Below are 20125 nucleotides of genomic sequence, written 5' to 3' on the forward strand. Positions count from 1 at the left end.
GTCCGGGACGTCGGTTAGCTCCTTGACGACAGGATCCTATTCGTAAATACATATAAACTCAGGGGCTAGTGCAAAAAGTGCACAAAAGTATCTAAATAAGATTCAAATCACAAGAAAACCTAGATTAACGGGTAGATCATGATTTTAGAAAAAATATGAAACTAGTTTCATATTTTCCAAAGGTCTGATTAATTTATTATAAATTTTGTAAACTTAAATTATTTTTTGAAAATAATAAATAAATTTTAAAAAACACAGAGTCTGACACGTGGCAGCCTCTGGGCGCGCCATGTGTCATGCTGACATCTGACATCAGCATGATCATTGCTAAGGTCAGCATTTACTTGGTCAACGTTAATCAAATCAACACTGATGGGTCAATTGGACCCACGCATCAGCGGTCAAATCACGAGGGACTCATTGATACATAATTATACCAGCGAATCACTTCTTGTGGAAGCTTTACCGAATAAGCTCTGTAAAGAATATCTGAAACTAGTATTTGCTACTACAAAGTTAGATGATAAATAACTAGAATTCAACCTATATATTCTGTCAAATCTGTGAGAACCGCCCCATTTGACACTATTTTAGGCAAACCGTCAGTCATTATCATAAAGATGAGAGCTAACACGTGCTCGTCCGAGAGCATGCCACATGTTAATCCACATCTAACGTCATTTGCCCAAAATAATATCAAATCCGGTAGTCCCGGTACGTGTTTGCCACATGCCCAGGATTGAACACACATACTGTTTACAATAGATACATCACCAATAAATCATAAAGAGCAATTTTAGTCATTACAAGAATTCAACATTAAGGATTACAAGTTCATGACAAGGATAATTCAAATCTAAAATTAAAGGTTCAAGCTTCCATTACAAGTTTTGGGCTCACGAATGACATAAAAGATATAAGAAACTAAAGTTTAGTGTTTCAACACGCTCTCACATACGCAACGGATAAATCGATAAAAGCGTAACAAAGCAATGGAGTCTTGCTCAAGGGCACCATTGCGGCCACATCAACCGAACACAACTTCCGGCTCACCTGCAACTTAGTTTAAATAGAAAAGTAAGATGAGTACAAAAGGTACTCGCAAGACTTACGCAATTATATAAACAAGGAGTATGCAAGAGGGCTCAAATGAGGCTTTAAGGTTAAGTTGTTATTGCATAAGTATGAGCTCTCTAACCAACATCTAGCTCTCTAGCAAAGTTAATTAATTTGCCCAATCCTCAACTCAAGTTTTAGTTGATTATGAGTAAACCAAGTAATTAACCATAAGAGTACCATGAACCATCTCCAACATAAGCGAACTTCCTACGAAGATTTCGGTGGACAAAGAGCGTGCTCATATCCGAGAGCGCGGCAATTCGAATTGATTTAAACCTTGTAAGGGTGTACTACTTTACCCACACGACGCAAGGACCATGCGACTCACCCAACCGGCCAAAGTTGGATAAGTGGGTACTCGCGTCAACTGTTCCCAACAAGGCTCAATCATTGAACTTCACACCTAGCTTACGCATAGAGAACTGAGGTCCACCGGGGACACCTCTAAACCTATCGACAAATAGATCCACCGGGGACACCCCTAAGCCTCTCTGCATAGCCCCTTGGCCACGTATCTAGGACTGCACATCAATGACCAAGTCAAGAAGGTATTTGGCTCATCCATACTATTATTTAGGATATGTGGTAGCACGATAAAAATGCTCAAAGTCAATGTCATCCACGGACGGTCCTTAAACGGTTCAAGCGGACTATGCCCACGTGATTACTTTCTCTAGGCCCTACTATTCCGCTCGAACCTTGATGCTTCCATTCCACCAGTACATGTGCGATCAAGGATAACCGATAAGTGTGATGACTCTAAACCATTTTTCCTTTTTCTATAAAGTGATATAAAATATTCTAAGCATGGCTAAGCATCTAGTCAAGTTAAGTATTCAATTAACTCATATGTGACAAGGACAAGGGTAAAATAAACTCAAGGAAGGGTAATGCATAAAAGTAGGTACAAGAATGCAATAAATAATATAATATATAAAACCTAATAATACCCGAGTGAGATAGCTAAATTGCATCAATTTAAATAGGCGCAAGGAATCATGCATAACTGCTTGCCTTAGTTAGCTCGGGCTCAACCACAAACTCGACACCGGGATCGGGCTCAACGGACTCGGTGGGCTCAACGGGCTCGTTCTCCGACGGTTGGGTCACTATAATGCATGCATGAATGCATGTATTAGAATAATGCTATGTTTAGTTCATAAATGATATGATATGAAGAATGAACGATATGACATGTGATAACGCACAACACAAACATAAACAACATCAATCATGCACATCTAGCACTTTAAACAAGAACACCATAAGCAAGAAGTGACAAGAATTATGAGGCTAGGGTTTGGGGCAAGGGAGGGCCGGTTTGCTTTAAAAGAGGGAGGGGGAGGCGAGCGGGCGGATGGGCGCGGCGCCCCTGCAGGCCGCGGCCACGCTGGCCAACCGGCGGAGGCGCGCCGCCCCTGCAGGCCAACCGGTGCGCGAGGAACAGCGGAGAAGGCGGGGGTAGGGGATGACAGGTGGGGCCCGCAGAAAGGAAAACAACGGTTGAAGTTTGAAATTCAAAACGAAAGTGTTCTCAGGCTCAAAAATTCACGAAAATTTTATTGAATCTAGATAAAATCTCCAAGATCATTTTTCAAGAAGAATCACTCAAAAATCATTTGTAAATTGGTTGCAGTAAAATAAACAAGACAGCTGTTTTTAAATCTTTCAAGAATTTTATGGCTCGGGTAAAAAGGCATAAAATCCCACAAAAATATTTTAAATTCAAAATTTGAAATCTAGTGTTTGAGTAAAAAATTTTTGGGCACAGTTGTATAGCAAAATTCAAACTTCCTTCATAAGCATTCACTTCAAGCAAACACAAAAATTAAATAAATGTATGCAAGCACATGCACATGATGTTCTATTATACTTGATGATGCTCATGATGCTATTAATTAAATTTTAATCATGTTTTAATTTTTTGGGGCGTGACAAAATCCATAAAAGAGGACATAACTGTACACTTGAGGCCTTGAGGGGGAGGGGTGTTGTTAAACGAGTTTATTTGAGGTTTATTCCACCTCCAGTATGAAATTTTACCACTAGAGAAACTCAGGTCGTATTATGCCCCGTGTATTCGCATAAGCTCGGTGTATGCCTTTATTATGAATTTTACAATGTTAATGATAACTGAATTACGCATGAAAAAAACAATTTACATGGACGACCGGTCTCTTTCCGAGTCAGCCGCTTAGCTGCTGCTGCTGCTGGTGGTGGTGGTTCCTCAAATGACCTGCCAAGCCGAAGATGACAACGAAGGGCCAAAACTTCTTCAGCAACCGCAGCAAGATGGCCCCTCCTGACCACCGCAGCCACACCCAGAACCCCATCCTCGCGTACAGAGGCCCCGACACCGCGAAAAGCTTCTGCAGGCTCTCCGCGTTCCTGTAGATAACCAGCAGGGGGCTGACGACGCAGATGGCGATGGCCGTGCCGCGGGCGACAGGGGCCAGCACCATGTACACGCCCAGCGCGAACGCGATCGTCAGGCACGTCACGGAGCTGGAGACGAAGAAGAGCGAGACCAGGAAGTGCTTCCGGCGGATGGGCAGCTCCACCATCGCGATGCCGGAGTACATGAGGCCGACGGTGGCCGACGAGGACAGGATGAAGGCCAGCGCGCTGGCGACCACGAACGCGTCGAGGAACCACCACCGGCCGGCGAGCCCCGGCGCGCCGCCGCCGCCGGCGTCGTCGCCCGGCCTCCAGCCCCCTGGACGTTCATGATGGATGCGCACTCCGGCCTCCGGCAAGCGTACCTCACCACGCTCGACCCCTCGTGCTGGACGGCGGCGTGGAGGAACGTCCGCCCCCGGCCGTCGCGCAAGCCCACGCAACCGGGGCACTCCATGAGCAGGATGTGGACGGCGACCGCCTGGTTCGTGATCGCGGCGACGTGCACGGGGAGCAAGCCTTCGTTGTCCGGCTGGTAGGCCATGGATGGCTGGGCAGCAAGCAAGGGCCATGCTGGGACGTTCGCTATCCTCTTCTGAAACGATGCTGGGGCCTGGGGCGTTTCGCGACCAGGCATAGCGAAAGCACCATCTGGGAATGTACGTCCTTTGCTCGACGGATACGGCAAAGTGAAGAGGGGTGCTGCCGCTTTGGTCCTTGCTTGTGCTTAGGTCCTCCTTCCAGGCGAGGACCATTCGAGTCATATCTGCAAGGGGGAAAGTGCATGTATTTTGCATTAAACGGCCACAAAAATGAGAAAAAATAAAGTAATATAGCGTAATAATTTTTCACACAAAAACATAAAAGGGCATTGGTTAGTCCTCTAGCAAAACTAGTCGCTAATTAGAATTAATATAAAAAACAAGATTTATAGCTCATAATTATAATTATCTATCTCACGCCATTTTTCATCTATTAAATATTCTAATGCATATTCTAAATATAAATTTATCATTATCTAGTTGCAATAGATTTTGTTTTGCATATCACCTTTATATATGTTTGATATATATATATATATATATATATATATATATATATATATATATATATATATATATATATATATATATATATATATATATATAATTGAACTATTTGTTTGTGTATTGGTATTCTTACCTCTTCCATCATATACATAATGATACATATCGTGGGTAGTATTTGTATATAAATAATTATATAATATATAAAAATAATAATAGTAATAGTAATTTAAAATAGTAATTTAAAATTTTATATTGATGCACTTTAATATTTTGTTATAATTATATAATTTAGATTCAGATTTAGAGGTTACTTTAACTTTTAATATTGGTATAGTTGGATAATTTATATGCAAATTTAGGGGATTAATTGTATTATTTTTATAATGATATAGGTGGGTAATTTACACGAAAATTAGAGGATTCTTTAAATTTTTTTAACAATGGCAGAGGTAGGTAATTTAGACACATGTTAGGGGATTACTTAGTCCATCACATTCACGCATTTACCATCCATGTAACTGTATTAATACTTCTGAAAGGCGTTTTATTTGCTCGCAGTTCCCGTCTGATACCTGATAAAGCAAATCTAGGCTTTCGCTTCCCTTGCGACGGGCCTGGGCGAGGGGGAACATGTCAAGTATCCGCTTGGGATCATGTTTTCTTAGGTCTATTCTGGATGTATAATTCGATTTCGGTAGTTATTTTCCATTTCAGTTGGAAAATGCAGTCGGATGTTTGGGGTACTATAAGTGATCAAGGGATAGTAACTCATATCACAGGTAGAGTTGTCGGATTGATGACTAGATATTTCTGATTTTTATGAGAATTTCTAGAATTTTTCTATTTTTTAGCGTGTCCACTTAAGATTCTAGGTGACTTCACGGGCAGGTTTAAAAGGAGCCTCCAATTAGTAATAGTAAGATTAAACCAGTGCAAATAACTTAAACTCATATTTCTAAATTAACCACATCTACCACCATAACCAAAATAACCTAAGCATTGTTGTCTTGCATCGTTCCTATATTTCACCTAAACATTAATTTTTAGATCCCCCCTCTAACAAAAACAAAAAAAATGCGAGTGAAACCAACAAAAATACACATGTTTTGGTTCTGCAGATCGATGAATGTATATGTTATAAAACATAGTCAAAATACACATAACACTATAACAGCCCCTTGTACATCCTAAATTGTAGGCATTTCACAACGTTATATCATCTATATATTTTCTAAAAATATTATTAGGTGCATGATTTTACAGTATAGTTGTTTTCATTTGTGACTGAATCCACCAAACTGTCTTGGTGTGGACAAGGTGTTATTGAAAAGTTACTTGTTGGCTCCTTGCTTTTGGTCATATTCATGTGGAAGAATCACAACTGTAAGCGTGTCGCTATGGAAGTTGGTAGAAGTTTCGTTTCTTTTATTAGGCCCAATTTGTGAGCTGCAAATGTAATTTAGCAGCCTATTTATGTACTAAAGAAGGCTCTAGAGTAGGCATCGGTGCACCTGTCCCTGGTTTTCCTTTTAAATTGCTTGGTACTCCACCATACATCTAATGGATGAAATTTGAGTTCCTGGTTCGAAAGTCGAAACATAAATAGGACGTTACGTTAAAAAACATAAAGAGGACTAACTTCATGGTTATATAATTTGTTTCTTTAAATAAAAATCACTAAAACTTAGTATTCATTTTCTAGCGTGTCATGTGAGGATCAATGAGTGTATTTCCTATCAATTGAGATCGAGCTGCTCCTCCTGCCTCAAAAGATACAGAAAGAGTGTCACCTTCTCCGTGCAGCACTGCAGCATGCAAGGCATTTTGGCCGCTGGGTCCGGCGTAGGAGGACATCAGGTCGGCATCCTGACCACCAGCTTCATGCAATTTCTGCGCGATGTTCTCGTCTCCTTGGGAGACGGCCATGTAAATCAGCGAGGTGTCATGGCCCAGCCGTGGATCCACCCACAGCAACAGCCTGACCATGTCCTTGTCGCCGACACCGACTGCCATGTGCAAGGCCGTCTCCTGGCGCTCGTTGGTCCTCCTCAGCGCCTCCGCTACCCTGCCATGGCCGGCGTCCAGTCCCAGCAACGTGACGAGATGGAACAGCATCCTCAGGTTCCCGGACCTGGCGGCCTGATGCAGCGGCGTGTTGCCGCCGCTCCCCGCCGCCGGCGGCAACCCGTCCCGGAGATGCCGACGGGTTTTCCCGTAGATCTCCACCGCGCACCCGCAGCAAGAGCGCCCTTCTAAGGCATGCTCGCGGGGCGCCGCGTCAGCGTCGGACCAAGACACGGTGTGCTCCCCACCGGTGTTGGGGTTGGGCGTAGGCGGAGGCGATGCTATCGAGCTGAGGTCTTTTTCCTCCTCCAGCCGCTTGCGGTTGCAATGCGCACACCACGCGGGCTTCAGCGGCTTGAGACGCACGACGACGGGTGGTATGTGCTGCGGATTAGCCCTCCTCTGCACGAGGTAGGAGGCGAAGGTGTCGGCTTGCGCGCCATTAGCCGTTGAGGCGGAAGCCTCGTAGGTCGGAGGAGGGCGGTGGCGGCGCTGCTGCCCCGGTTGGCCGGCGCTGCTCGATGCCATCACCACCGACGTGGCGACGTCTATCTGTGATGCAGACTGCCAGTGGCGAATCTAGCTTAAAAATATAGAGGGGGATCATATCCACTTTCTTCTTCTTTCTCCTCTTCTCTTCTTCTTCCTCCCCTCTTCCTCTTTATTGTTTCATCCAAATAATAAAAAGGGGCTTAGAGAGGTATGCATGGGTATTAGGGAGATAGGGGGGCTTAATCCCCCCCCTAGCCCCCATGTGGATCCGCCCCTGCAGACTGCACTGAACTATTGCAGAGCTCTTGAACAGCACGTGTGCAGTCCCCTGCCGCAGGCCATTACAAATCAGTGACTTTCAGTTACGGAAGTCGGGGGTGGGTCAGCAAGAGCATCCAGCGCTTTCTGTTTGGGATTTAGCGCTGCTGCGAATCTTACCGCGCTCTGCAGGCCGCGTTGCTGCTCGCAGTCGCTGGTCGCAGCTTCCGGATTTGGGATTCCCGTGTGCGTGAGCGCGCTCATGGACTCTTTGTTGCACCTGTACAGCGGCGGGAACGAGCGCGTGGCGCGGCGGCGGCGGCGGCAGAGGAGGAGGCCTGACAGCGAGGCGGAGGACAGGGGCGGCGACCGGGACCGGCGAGAGGCAGAGGCCAAGGGGGCCGAGCTGCTGGTGTGCCGCGGGCCTGCGGCAGGGAGGGAAGACCGAAGACGACTAGACGAGGTAGGGTTGGACGAGGTAGGTGTGGGTGGCAAACGGAGGGGATAGGGGCCGAGCGGGCAAGGCGGGCAGCGCACCAGCGTGGCAGCGTGGGTCCTGTTCTGCCAGCAGAGCAGACACCGACACGGTGGTCCTGAGTGAGCACCGAAATCTCCCGTACGAGTTTTTGGGCTTGGGCCCATGCGCCAGGCGCTGAACCGGCGCGGCGCGCACCCTGCGGTCAGGCCCGCACACGGTTCACCCAGGGCCTCGGCCACCCAGACCAAGTCACGACCAGGTCCACTCACCAGTGGCTCAAGTACTGACCCGACATGTGGCGCTTCGTCGACAAACCCTGCCTCCGCCGCAACTCCGCGCGCGCTTCGTCGCCACGGAGCCTGTGCCACCGCCCGAGGAAACCCTAGCCCCGCCTCAAGGGCGACGCCCAGCGCCTCCCGGTTCCTCCGCGACGAAGTGCCCGACCTCGGCCTCACGGCCGTCGTTGCCAGCATCCCCAAGAGGCCAAGACCTAACCTCCGCCGCATCTCGGGCCCCCGCCCCGTGGAGGCGGAGTCCGGTGGGCTTATGGCTGTCCCAGGCGCGGATGCCTGACGTCGCAAGAGCATCAGCTCCACCGGTACACCGATGTCGGCCTCCACTTTGTGCACATCCTCTACATTGTTGCGACGTCCCTGTGCTCTACTCCAACTGCCACAATGCTGCTCCCACTGCCAGAACGGCGGTGTCGCCGATATTGGGCTCACCATCCCAGATTCACAGTCCTGGCTGTAAGTCGCCGTTTTTTTATTATTTTATTTTATATTTTGGTTTTTTATAAAAATATATTTTCGTTTTAAAAATTTACATGAATATATCCCGGACCCACCGCTGCCGGGCGGCCGGGGCCTGGACGCCCCGCTGCGGGGCGGCACGGGCTTTTCTGCAAAAATTCCGCGAAAATTTTTACAGAAAAGCCCCTAGAGGGTCGCCCGACAGCAAAACGGCCGGCCCCCAAGCCGCCCGGCAGCGGGGCAACTGGTGGAACGTGTGTGTCTCAGATCTCCATCTGTCAACGAGAGCTGAAAGTAGAGACCTGTCTAGCTTCATCAAGGCACTCTCAGCAAGACGAGCCACAGTAAGAAGACCTGCCTCGCTCAGCCTGCATCATATAGTGCACAAACGTTAGTATATTATATAACAAAATGTATAACGGACGAAAACAGAAAATAGACGACATATCACCTGGGCACCCATCGTGGGTCTACAGGAACCAACTCTGCAGGTGGACGTGGACGCAGCACGTTGAGTTGTTGGTGCTGAACCACAGCAAGAAAAGACCGGTGACCCGAGTCTATTATTGGGTCCAGCAACACAGGAGTAACCCCGGCCATACCTACCACGTAAGATCAAAACAATGCAATACAATCACACACATCTAAATTAAATAGTAACATCGTACAACACTATATGTCCATACATAACGAAATTATATTGTTACATGCTACCATCTGGTTCAACTACACATACATACATAATAAAATTATATTGTTACATGCTACCATCTGATTTAAATACATATCCATACATAACTGAACCTAAATCCTTAATCTAACACTAATCACTACTAACATTAATTAAAATGATTGCTAATCTACTATGTCAACGCTAATCACTACAAGTACACCTAAACTAGAAATCTGGTTTTGACCTAAACTACAAAAATAATTACAACATAATTTATTTGTAAAGTGTAGAAAATTTTAGTTACCTGCAGTCGCCGGCTTGAAAATCCGACAGAGCTTCGCCGCTCCCTCACTCCTCTCCCTCTCTTTTCTTTTTTTCTGGATTTTTAGTGAGGCAAATGAGAGGGTGGGGGCAGCCAACCCCTTATATAGGACGGGGGGAGGCGGTCGCCCCGCTGTCGGGCGGCCGGGGCCTGCCGGCCCGCTGTCGGACGACCGATCCTCCAGAGGCTTTTCTGCAAAAAATTTCGCGGAATTTTTGTAAAAAAAGCCCCGGCCGCCCAGCAGCGGGGCGGCCGGGGTATATTCCTGTAAATTTTTAAAATGAAAAAATATTTTTGTAAAAAACGAAAATAAAAAAAAACCGCGCTGTAAAAGGTTTGGATGCTAACGGTTTTAGTGGTTTGGATATTGCTTTGGGCTAAATTAGGCTGGGTGCTAATGGGCTATACTGTTAATAGATTGATTTGGTTTGGGTTCTAGTTGTCTAGCAGTTTGGTTCGGTGTGAGTTGGATGGTAATGGTTTGGATCTCTAATGAGTTGTAACTGTGGGTTATGTATGGATTTTTTTTAGATTCGCGACATTACAATTTTCTAACTTTGGAAGAATTTTCTAACCCCGGGTTTTTTTCCCACTTCTTGGGGTTGTGCAACGGTGGCTACGCCAGGGAATAGCTTGATATACTAATAGTGTTTTTTTTCTAATATATGCTCTACTAATCCCTTGTTTTGGAAAGTACTAGGTACCTTTGAGTTCTTGGCCATTTACCATCAGAGTTCATTTTTTTTAGTTTGTTTCACCAAAAGCATAGTGGTCTGTGTCGAAATCAAGAAACGAAAGCCAAAGCCGACTCTCACCAGATCTGCTGCGAGGTCAGCACGTGGAGCCGTGACGCGAGTTGCTGCTGGAGCTTCGTTCCAGTCCATTGCTGATGGAGGAAGAGGAGGTGCCGGCTTGCGCGCGGTGTCGCACGTCCTCCATCGTCAGCTCGGATCAAGGCGCGCCTGATCTTCCTCTCCTGCCTCCGACTCGAGTGGCATCCTCGAGGCCATCTGCCGCGTCCTTGAGCTCGAGGTAGCTGTTGGGTGGGGGAATGGAGGGTTGCTGGTCTCCTGGGATTGCTAGATGCAGAGGGTATGCTTGCGGAGGGGAGGCTAGTGGAGCGGTGATGAGGGGTAACCTCTTTACTGTGGTGGTTTCTTTATAGGCGTGGGGTTGGTGGTCTGTTAGTCGGCGAGGGTTCTCAGCATTAATGGGCGCAAGGGTGCTCGGTCTGGGTGCGGCCCCGGCGTACAACTGTTCCTCGGCGTACAATTGCAGTCCAATATTCATGAAGCCTTCGGGTACGCCGCAAAACATCAGAGTACACAGGCACTGTTCTCTGCTGGATAGGAGAGGTCGATCTTTTTTCTTGTCTCCTCTGTTCAATCAACCACACATTTTTCTTGCAATCATTTTCAGTGAACCAATTTGAAATATGCAGTTGAGGGGGCCAATCAAGTGCCTCGAAGATCCATCGACAAGGCTGCTCCTAAAGTCCATGAAGGGAAGGATGAGGTCAATGAACAAGATAGGCAGATGGACACCATGTCATCTCATGTATCCCCAGGTATTGGCCTGAACCTGTTGAAGTTCATCAGATGGTCAGTAAAATCTGAAATTTGGGATGATCATGTTATTGCAGCTCGTGATTTGGATTTTGAGTTTGATGTTGCCTTTGAGGGTAGAAATCGTAGTGTACATTCGGTGAAGCCTTCTGCTATGCCGCGGAACATCAGGGTACAGATGCCCAAGCATCCTTCTCTACTGGATAGGAGAGGTAAGTCTTTTTGCATGTTTTCTTTCCTTTTGCAATGCATGTTCGACAAATCAATTTGAAATATGCAGTTGAGGGGACCAATCAAGTGCCTCGAAGATCCATCGACAAGGCTGCTCCTAAAGTCAATGAAGGGAAGGATGAGGTCAATGAACAAGATAGGCAGATGGACACCATGTAATCTCCTGTATCCTCAGGTATTGGCCTGAACCTGTTGAAGTTCATCAGATGGTCAGATGGTCAGTAAAACCTGAAGTTTGGGATGATCATGTTATTGCAGCTAGTGATTTGGATTTCGAGTTTGATGTTGCCTTTGATGGTAGAAATCATAGTTCACATTCGGTGAAGCCTTCTGCTATGCCGCGGAACATTAGGGTACAGATGCCCAGGCATCCTTCTCTACTGGATAGGAGAGGTAGGTCTTTTTGCATGTTTTTTTTTCCTTTTGCAATGCACATTCGACAAATCAATTTGAAATATGCAGTTGACAGGATAAATTTACCTTTTATGTGCCAAGCTTGTTCCTCAGATAATTACCATCAACATGTGAGTGCATTCAATGTTATCAACGAACGGAGATTGCCCAAGGTCAGTGAAGATGATCTTTAAAAAAACTTGAAATGTTTGCATCAGGAGTTCGTTTATTAAGATTTAAAGATTTATTCTGTTAAAAATGGAAATTTGGTATGCGTTGGTGCATGCATTCTATCTCAGTTCTTTTCCAGTTAGTTTATTGATAAATATGTATGGGATGTTAAAAACTCTTGATTACTTTTCGGCTAAACTCCTTTTCAAACAACTAGCAATGATTGTGTTTTATTAAGTTTGTTGTTCCTTTACTATCCAAATAGTGGGAGTTTTTTATTTACAATCTACCCGTTTAGACTCTTGACATCAAAAAAATATCTAAAATTTATTACCTTTCAGTTTTGTTTTTGCAGAACATCTAACTTCGATTTTGCTAGCTAATGTGTTCTTAGTTTTTGTAATTGATAGAATGTATAGCTGTGTGCGTATACTCGAGGCCCATATTGGGCGGCCCATGTCGGGCATGTACACCTTCTTGTATTGCAAGCCACATTGGCTATATAATGAGAAGTCACCCCCCCGCATAGGGTGTGCGGTGTTTCCCTATTCCCTCTACCGTTCTACATGGTATCAAGAGAAGGCAACGATCGGCCTTCCGCTTCCGCTCCCCCCCGCGCTAGGATTCCCCCCTTGCGCCCCACCTCTCTGCCCTAGGGCGCCATATCTCTCCCTTCTTTGCGCCCTACCCTAGGGCGCAACCCTCCCCTCCCTGCGTGCCCTACCCTAGGGCGCCGCTCCCTCCCTCGCGCCGCGATCCCCTCGCGTCGCGCCCACCAGCAGGCCGCCGCTCCTGGATCAATCTGATCCAGAGCCACCGCCATGAGCACCCCCTCCTCCTCCGGCGCCGCCGGATCGGACGACTCCGCGCCTGTGCTCCCTACCGCACCAACACAGGCCATCGTCGTCCACCCCTACACCACCGTCAACGTCAAGGCTCACGTTCCCGTGACCCTAGACATGAAGAGCGGCAACTACTCCAAGTGGGCTTCGTTCTTCACGGCGTTGTGCGGCAAGTTCAGCCTCCGCCGCCACATGGACGGCACCGCGGCGCAGCCCAACAACCCAGATTGGGATGTCGCGGAGTGCTGCGTGCGCAGCTGGATCTTCGGCACCGGCGACGACTCCGTACTCGACCTCGCCATCACCAACGAGAACCAGACCACGCGCCAACTCTAGGTCACGATCGAGGCCCTGTTCCGCACCAACACGGCCTCTCGCGCCGTCTTCCTGCTCGAGGAGTTCCACACCCTCAAGCAGGGCGACCCCACCATCGACGAGTACTGCCAGCGCCTCAAGTCGAAGGCTGCTGCCCTTCGACAGGTCGGCAACCCCATCACCGACTCCCAGCTCGTCCTCAGCCTTCTGCGCGGCCTCAACCCTCGCTTCGACTCCACCGCCGACGACATCGTCAACGCTACAGTTCTTCCGTCCTTCACGCGTGCCCACGAGCTGCTCTCCCTCAAAGAGCTGCGCCTCGCCAACGACGCGAAGAACACGGCGGCCACTGCCCTCGTCGCCTCCACCACCACCTGCTGTACCAGCCCCTGTTGCCGCTCCTCCTTCGCGGGGGTCGCCACAGGCGGTAGCAGCAAGGGCAGGGACAGCGGAGACAGCGGCGCGCCCAAGCAGAAGGGTGGCAAGGGTCGCCGATCTGGTGGCCAAAGAGGCAAGGGCACCGGCGGCCCGCAGACCGGCATCCAGCAGGGCGCCCCGCAGGGGGGCTAGTACCGTCCGATGGGACCCTGGGTCTGCTTCAACCCGTACGCCCCCCCAGGGTCCCACGGGTCAGCAGGCCGGCGGCTCCTGGCAAGGCGGCCAGTGCGGGTGGTCCAGCGGCCACGACAGGTGGCAGGGCGGGCAGGGCGGGTGCACGCCCGGCCTCCTTGGTGACAACCCCCAGGCGCACACCGCATTCGCCCTGGCGCAAGTCTCCACCCCTCAGATGTGGGATCAGGCCGGCCTCATTGCCGCCCTGAACCAGATGGCGCCCCTGAACTCCAACTCATGGGCCATGGACTCTGGCGCGACCTCCCACATGCACTCATCGGATGGTATACTTCTTTCCCGCCACCCTCTCCCATCCTTTCATCACCGTGGGCAATGGTCAGACCATCCCGGTTTCCAGTCATGGCAGCTCATACCTACCCACCCACGCGTCAAATTTTTTCTCTTCATAATGTTCTTGTTGTCCCCTCTCTAGTGCGCAACTTACTTTCAGTTCGCCAGTTCACCAAAGACAACAATTGCACTATTGAATTTGACGCCCTTGGTTTTTCTGTTAAGGATATCCCGACCAGTCGCGTGATTCTTTGCTGTAATAGCTCCGACGGCCTGTACACCGTCCCCGCCAGCCCTGCAGCTCCACACGCCAGCCTCGCCATCTCCACCAGTCTCTGGCATCAGCGTCTTGGTCATCCTGGGGTCGCCACCATAGAGTTGCTTAGAAATAATGCTTCCATCCAGTGTAATAAATCTAGGCATACTCTTTGTCATTCATGTCAACTTGGCAAGCATGTGCATCTGCCATTTAGTACCTCTAGTTCTATCATCACTATGCCTTTCGAACTAGTTCACTGTGATGTCTGGACCTCTCCTGTAGCGAGTATTTCGGTTGCTCAGTATTACCTCGTCGTTCTTGATGATTTTACTCATTTTTGCTGGACTTTTCCTCTTGTTCACAAGTCCGAGGTTGCTGGTCATCTAACCAACTTCTGCAGCTTTGCCCAGACACAGTTCAGCCTTCCCGTTAGAGCTGTTCAGGCTAATAACGGCACTGAGTTTGTTAACAATGCTCTCGCCGCCTTCTTTGCATCCCGAGGCATTCACCTACGTCTCTCGTGCCCTTACACCTCCCAGCAGAATGGCAAAGCCGAGCGCATTCTTCGAACCCTCAACAATAGCATTCGCACCCTGCTTATTCATGCTGGCATGCCGCCCAAGTATTGGGCCGAGGCCCTCGCTACGGCGACCTACCTCCTAAACCGGCGTCCCTCCTCTGCAGTTCAGGACAGTGTTCCCTATGAGCTGCTACACTGCCAGCCACCCGACTACGCTCATCTTCACATTTTCGGCTGTCTGTGCTATCCCAACATGACTGCCACTGCCAAACACAAGCTTGCTCCTCGTTCCACAGCTTGTGTCTTTCTCGGTTATCCCTCCTCCCATAAGGGGTACTGCTATCTCGACCTCACTACTCGGCGGATCATCATCTCTCGCCATGTTGTGTTCGACAAGACTTGTTTTTCGTTCAGTGCTGACCCATCCAGTGCGCCTCCGAGCTCTCTGGATTTTCTTTTAGGTCACGCCGCGCCGTTGCCTCGCACTGCAGCAGCGGCCCCTACTGCGGTCGCTCCGTCGCTTGTCGACGTCGAGCATCCGTGCCCCCGTGCTCACCTGGAGGAGCTCTTCGAGGACCCTGCTGTCCTCCAGGTTGGGCCGGTTGTCGGCCACGCGCCGGCCGCAGCTCCGGCCGGCCCTCCCCAGCTCCGGTCGCCCCTCCTCCACTCCGGGTGTACACTCGACGTCGGGCACCGAGGGTTCCTGCAGCTGCACCGGCACCTGCGCCCGCTGCTGCTGGTCCAGCAGCTGCGCCACCAGCATCTGCGCCTGCTGCTGCCGGTCCAGCAACTGCGCCTCCTGTGGCGGCCCCTCCACCACCGCCTCCTCCGCCGCCGCCTTCGGTCAGCCGGCCTGTGACGCGGTCTCAGACAGGCTCTCTGCGGCCTGTTGAGCACTACGGCTTCCCTCCACCACCGCCGCCTCTGGCTCCTACGGCTCAGATGGCCTTCGCCGCCACTGCCATCTCCCCGATCCCGGGGAACTACAGGACTGCCCTGGCGGATCCACAGTGGCGGGCTGCCATGGCTGAGGAGTACCAGGCGCTTGTCGACAATGACACTTGACGGCTCGTTCCCAAGCCTCCTTGTGCCAATATTGTGACGGGCAAGTGGATTTATAAACATAAATACCACTCCGACGGCACACTTGCCCGTCACAAGGCTCGCTAGGTTGTTCGCGGCTTCACCCAGCGACACGGCGTCGACTATGGCGAGACGTTCAGCCCCGTCGTCAAGCCTGCCACAATCCGGGTCGTCCTCAGCATCGCTACTTCACGACACTGGCCGATAAACCAGTTCGATGTGAAGAATGCCTTCCTCCACGGACGCCTGGAGGAGATCGTCTACAGTTAGCAGCCTCCTGGCTTCGTCGACCCTGCTCATCCTGACCATGTTTGCTTGCTGCAGCGCTCTCTCTATGGTCTAAAGCAGGCTCCGCGGGCGTGGTACCAGCCTTTCGCCACCTATCTTCGCCAGCTGGGTTTCGTCGCCTCGGCCACCGACACCTCCCTCTTTGTCCTTCAGGAGGGAGGTGCCACCGCCTACTTGCTGGTGTACGTCGACGACATCAATCCTCACGGCTTCCTTGCCGGACCTGCTCCGGCGGATCACAGCTCGTCTTCACTCCGAGTTCGCCATGACGGACCTTGGAGAGCTGCACCACTTCCTCGGGATCTCCGTCACGCACTCCTCCGACGGGCTGTTTCTCAGCCAGCGCCAGTACGCGCTGGATCTACTCCAGCGGGCAGGCATGGCCGAGTGTCACTCGACGTCGACACCTGTTGACACTCGCGCCAAGCTCTCGGCTACCGAGGGCCCTCCTGTCGCCGACCCCTCTGAGTATCGGAGCCTCGCCGGCGCTCTCCAGTACCTAACCCTGACGCGTCCGGATCTCGCATATGCAGTACAGCAAGTCTGTTTGTTCATGAATGACCCCCGGGAGCCTCACCTTGCGCTGATCAAGCGCATCCTTCGCTATGTGAAGGGCTCCCTGTTAGCCGGCCTCCACATCGGCACTAGGCCGGTTGACAAGCTGGTCGCCTATTCCGACGCTGACTGGGCAGGCTGCCCCAACTCCCGCCGCTCTACATCAAGCTTCTGCGTCTTCCTTGGAGACAGCTTGGTGTACTGGTCGTCCAAGCGACAAACCACGGTGTCCCGGTCCAATGCGGAGGCCGAGTACCGGGTTGTTGCTCATGTGATCGCCGAGTGTTGCTGGCTGCGCCAACTCCTTCAGGAACTTCATGTCCCGCTGAAGGTGGCTACCATGGTCTACTGCGACATCGTCAGCACTGTCTATATGACTGCCAACCCTGTCCACCACCGCCGTACCAAGCACATTGAGATCGACATCCACTTCGTTCGCGAGAAGGTGGCTCTCGGCGAAGTTCGTGTTCTTCATGTGCCGTCACAATATCAGTTCGCTGATATCATGACGAAGGGGCTTCCTGTGTAGCTGTTTCAGGATTTTCAGTCCAGCCTTTGCATCCGGAATCCTGATGCTTCAACTGAGGGCGGGTTATAGAATGTATAGCTGTGTGCGTATACTTGAGGCCCATATTAGGCGTGTAGGCCCATATTGGGCGGTCCATGTCGGGCATGTACACCTTCTTGTATTGCAAGCCACATTGGTTATATAATGAGAGGTCACCCCCCACCCCCGCATAGGGTGTGCGGTGTTTCCCTATTCCCTCTACCTTTCTACAGTAATCTCTGTCCAGATATTAGAGGGCATTCGTCCTTATAACCCTTTCAATGCAGCATTCTTTGATCTAGGAACATATTTGCCAGTGTTGACTTTTTGTCCCCTTTTCTATCAAATTATGATTTCTTCAGTATTGTACCATCCAGTAGTAGGATTTCCACTTGGCAGTCCAGATTCAAAAAAATAACATAGCTTTTGTTTTCTTAGGGTTGCGTTTTGACCACCAAATGTGTTAGGCAATCCTCTTCCACCGCATCAAACAGTAGCAAGTCTGCTCCAGGGCCCTTGGGTAAAGTGAAAGACAAAGTGGCCATCCGTTCAGCTTCAGCTCACACATCAGGTGGCACTGTGGGCGCCAAGAAGAAAGAAGCTTATATTACCACTTTGAGCGCCGGAGGTGGGTACGGGGACCCTCACCATCCACCCTTCTACAAGTGCGAGGTGTGCTGCAAGGGGTCGGCCTTCTACAGGCTCAAGTGCTGCCGTCTGGTGGTAGGTGAGTGCTGTGGCTGCACTTGTGAACCAGCTGAAGCTGAGGAAGACGAGAAGCTGCTGCAGTCCCGGAGAGGCAAAGTGCAGGCTGGCAAAGAGAAACTGCCCAAAGTGAAGCTTGAAGGTTCAGATCTTTTCCTATGGCAGCCGTGCTCCTTCCCTGCTGGACTAATGTTATGCATGGTGAAACGGACTGGGAATCACCTGCAGTACTACTTTGCACCGGTTGACGAGCTTATGAACCCAAAAGTCAGAGTGGTAAGGACAACAGTCTACAACTTCCGTCAACATGGACGGAACGCTAAATCTCTGTCAGTAAGAGATGAGCTCCTTACGCGCAAGCAGTTGCGCTAGCAAACATGTATCTCCTCCTTTCTGTACATGCATTGTATGGTACAGACTTCAACAGAATGTTAGAACTCAGAAAGTGCAGCTAGTGCCCAGGTCAACTATCTGCAGATAGAATAGCAGGTGCTCTTGTTTTCATCAGGCTCTTAGGTTTCTGTAAATCTATAATCTCAGCGATCTGTAAGGATGCTTGTATACACAAACCTTTGGCTTTCAATATAAGCCGTGTAGAGTTTGGTTGACAAGCTCATGGTTGATTAATTGCTTTTTTAGTTGAGGGACATACAAATTTAGACATTGTCATCTCAAAGAAAACATTGATGTCGACCACTTCGTGACTGTTACTACTACAGTTTGTAATGTACTGGACTGTTCATTCAGTCTGGAGGGTGGCTAACTGCCGTCCCGTTGCCCTCTTTAATGGACGCCTGTAATTCTGTAAATGTTAGTCCTAGCACTGCTACATTTGTCTGTGATATGAAATCGGTAGAACGTTTCGTCTTTTCCTGCTAGAAAGCATCCTAAATTGCAGTTCAAACAATGCGAATATGTTTCAACTAGCTCCAGGAATCGGTTTAGGCCTTCCATTTCCATATGCTTAGTTACGACTGCTAATGGGGTTGAACCTGCCCCTACCCATATTTCAAGAGTCCTAACTACCACCCACCCCGACCCACCCGTCGGCCCAATGCCTCAACCTGCCCCAACCCGAAGTCACGACGGAAGATGATATGCGACTTACGCGCCGATCTACTATCATAGTGCCTCAACCTGTCTGTGTCGTCAACCCAACCCGCCCTAACCTGTTTCATAGTGTCACCCATTTTCACCCATCTAATAGTTATTAAAACCCGTCAAGTCCCGCCCCATTAGCAGGAGTATGCTTAGTAGTTAATAGTCGCAAGTTCGCAAGATGCATGCCCGGCATGGTCGAAGAACGAAACAAGGGCCGTGTGGCCGTGTGGCCGTCCCCTCTCCCCACCCAAGCGGCTGGACCCGTCTTGTTCTAGCCAACTTCGCGTCGCGCACTCGCTCTGTGTAAGACCTCATCCCGTCATCTGCGTCCGCGTCTGCCTCGAGAGCCCCACCAGTGGTGCCGGCCGCCCGTGTCAGGAATGCAGGAGTTCAGAATGGCGGGGGAGCCGGGGAGGTTCAGTTCAGGCTTCAGAAAAGTTCAGATGTTCTGCTCCTGAAGGACAAGAGGAAGTCGTCGCTTGCCCGAAGCCAACGCCGAGTTCTACAACGCAAGGGAAGCAAGACTTCGCTGCATCTCCGGCCGCATCCCACGGACCACGGTTGTCTCCAACCTTGGATCAGTTTTCGCGCCAAATCTCAGTTTCTGCAGCTTTTCAGACTTACCTTTTGTTTCGCTTAATCCTTGCACACTGGATCAGTGTCGGCCTATCGACATCACATCTCTGAAGCTGCCCCTAAATTTACCTGTCCTTGAGAATTGCAGCATCCTTCCCCCTGGCATCCGGGACCTACCTCTAGCTGGCGCTCTCGTAGCCACAGCTCTCTCAGCAGTGCTCCCCGCTCCCACCAGTATTTTGGTGGCAAATCATTCCCCCGATCCGACGCCGTGCCGACTGCGGAGATGCATGTACCGCGGCCGTTTCGTCCGGTGCGCCGTCCGCCGGTCGGAGATGTCAGCAGCAATGAATCGCAGGCCGAGTGGGCGACGCCAATTACTCCTCCAGTCCAGCATACTCTGTAACTCGTTGCGTGTATTGGAATGCTTTTTTTGCAAGGTCTTCAATCCCCAATTTTTTTTGAAG

General features: G+C 50.0%; 1 protein-coding gene and 2 long non-coding RNA genes across 4 annotated transcripts; 1 reads left to right on the forward strand and 2 right to left on the reverse strand.

Annotated features, from left to right (window-relative positions):
- Window positions 1-3198: 3198 nt before the first annotated feature.
- Window positions 3199-7828, reverse strand: LOC120656460. Its single transcript, XM_039934555.1, has 4 exons — window positions 7560-7828; window positions 7407-7449; window positions 6356-7197; window positions 3199-4282 (listed from the first exon to the last, which is right to left on the reverse strand). Exons 3-4 carry the CDS (start codon window positions 7155-7157, stop codon window positions 3306-3308), a joined length of 1779 nt encoding a protein of 592 aa, XP_039790489.1. The 5' UTR covers window positions 7158-7197; window positions 7407-7449; window positions 7560-7828; the 3' UTR covers window positions 3199-3305.
- An 866-nt stretch (window positions 7829-8694) lies between these two features.
- Window positions 8695-10557, reverse strand: LOC120656462. The gene is made up of 4 exons (XR_005667927.1): window positions 10420-10557; window positions 9587-9796; window positions 9061-9211; window positions 8695-8977 (listed from the first exon to the last, which is right to left on the reverse strand). It is a non-coding gene; the product is annotated as an uncharacterized LOC120656462 (long non-coding RNA).
- LOC120656461 lies at window positions 10545-18660 on the forward strand. 2 transcript variants are annotated; one of them, XR_005667926.1, is made up of 8 exons: window positions 10545-10636; window positions 10770-10959; window positions 11046-11171; window positions 11247-11381; window positions 11450-11575; window positions 11659-11793; window positions 11870-11966; window positions 17715-18660. It is a non-coding gene; the product is annotated as an uncharacterized LOC120656461 (long non-coding RNA). The 2 variants fall into 2 exon arrangements; XR_005667925.1 differs by having other exon boundaries at window positions 11896-11966; window positions 17715-18659.
- The last annotated feature ends 1465 nt before the right edge of the window (window positions 18661-20125 follow it).

Source organism: Panicum virgatum, chromosome 1N (assembly GCF_016808335.1).
Source record: "Panicum virgatum strain AP13 chromosome 1N, P.virgatum_v5, whole genome shotgun sequence".
Lineage (NCBI taxonomy): Eukaryota > Viridiplantae > Streptophyta > Magnoliopsida > Poales > Poaceae > Panicum > Panicum virgatum.

Bases quoted from the DNA above. Each gene is read 5' to 3' on its own strand.
- LOC120656460 (XM_039934555.1), bottom strand. From the start codon at position 7,157: ATGGCATCGAGCAGCGCCGGCCAACCGGGGCAGCAGCGCCGCCACCGC. The intron at 4,283-6,355 runs GTGACACTCTTT...TCCCCCTTGCAG, and splicing joins TGCAGTGCTGCACGGAGAAG to ATATGACTCGAATGGTCCTC.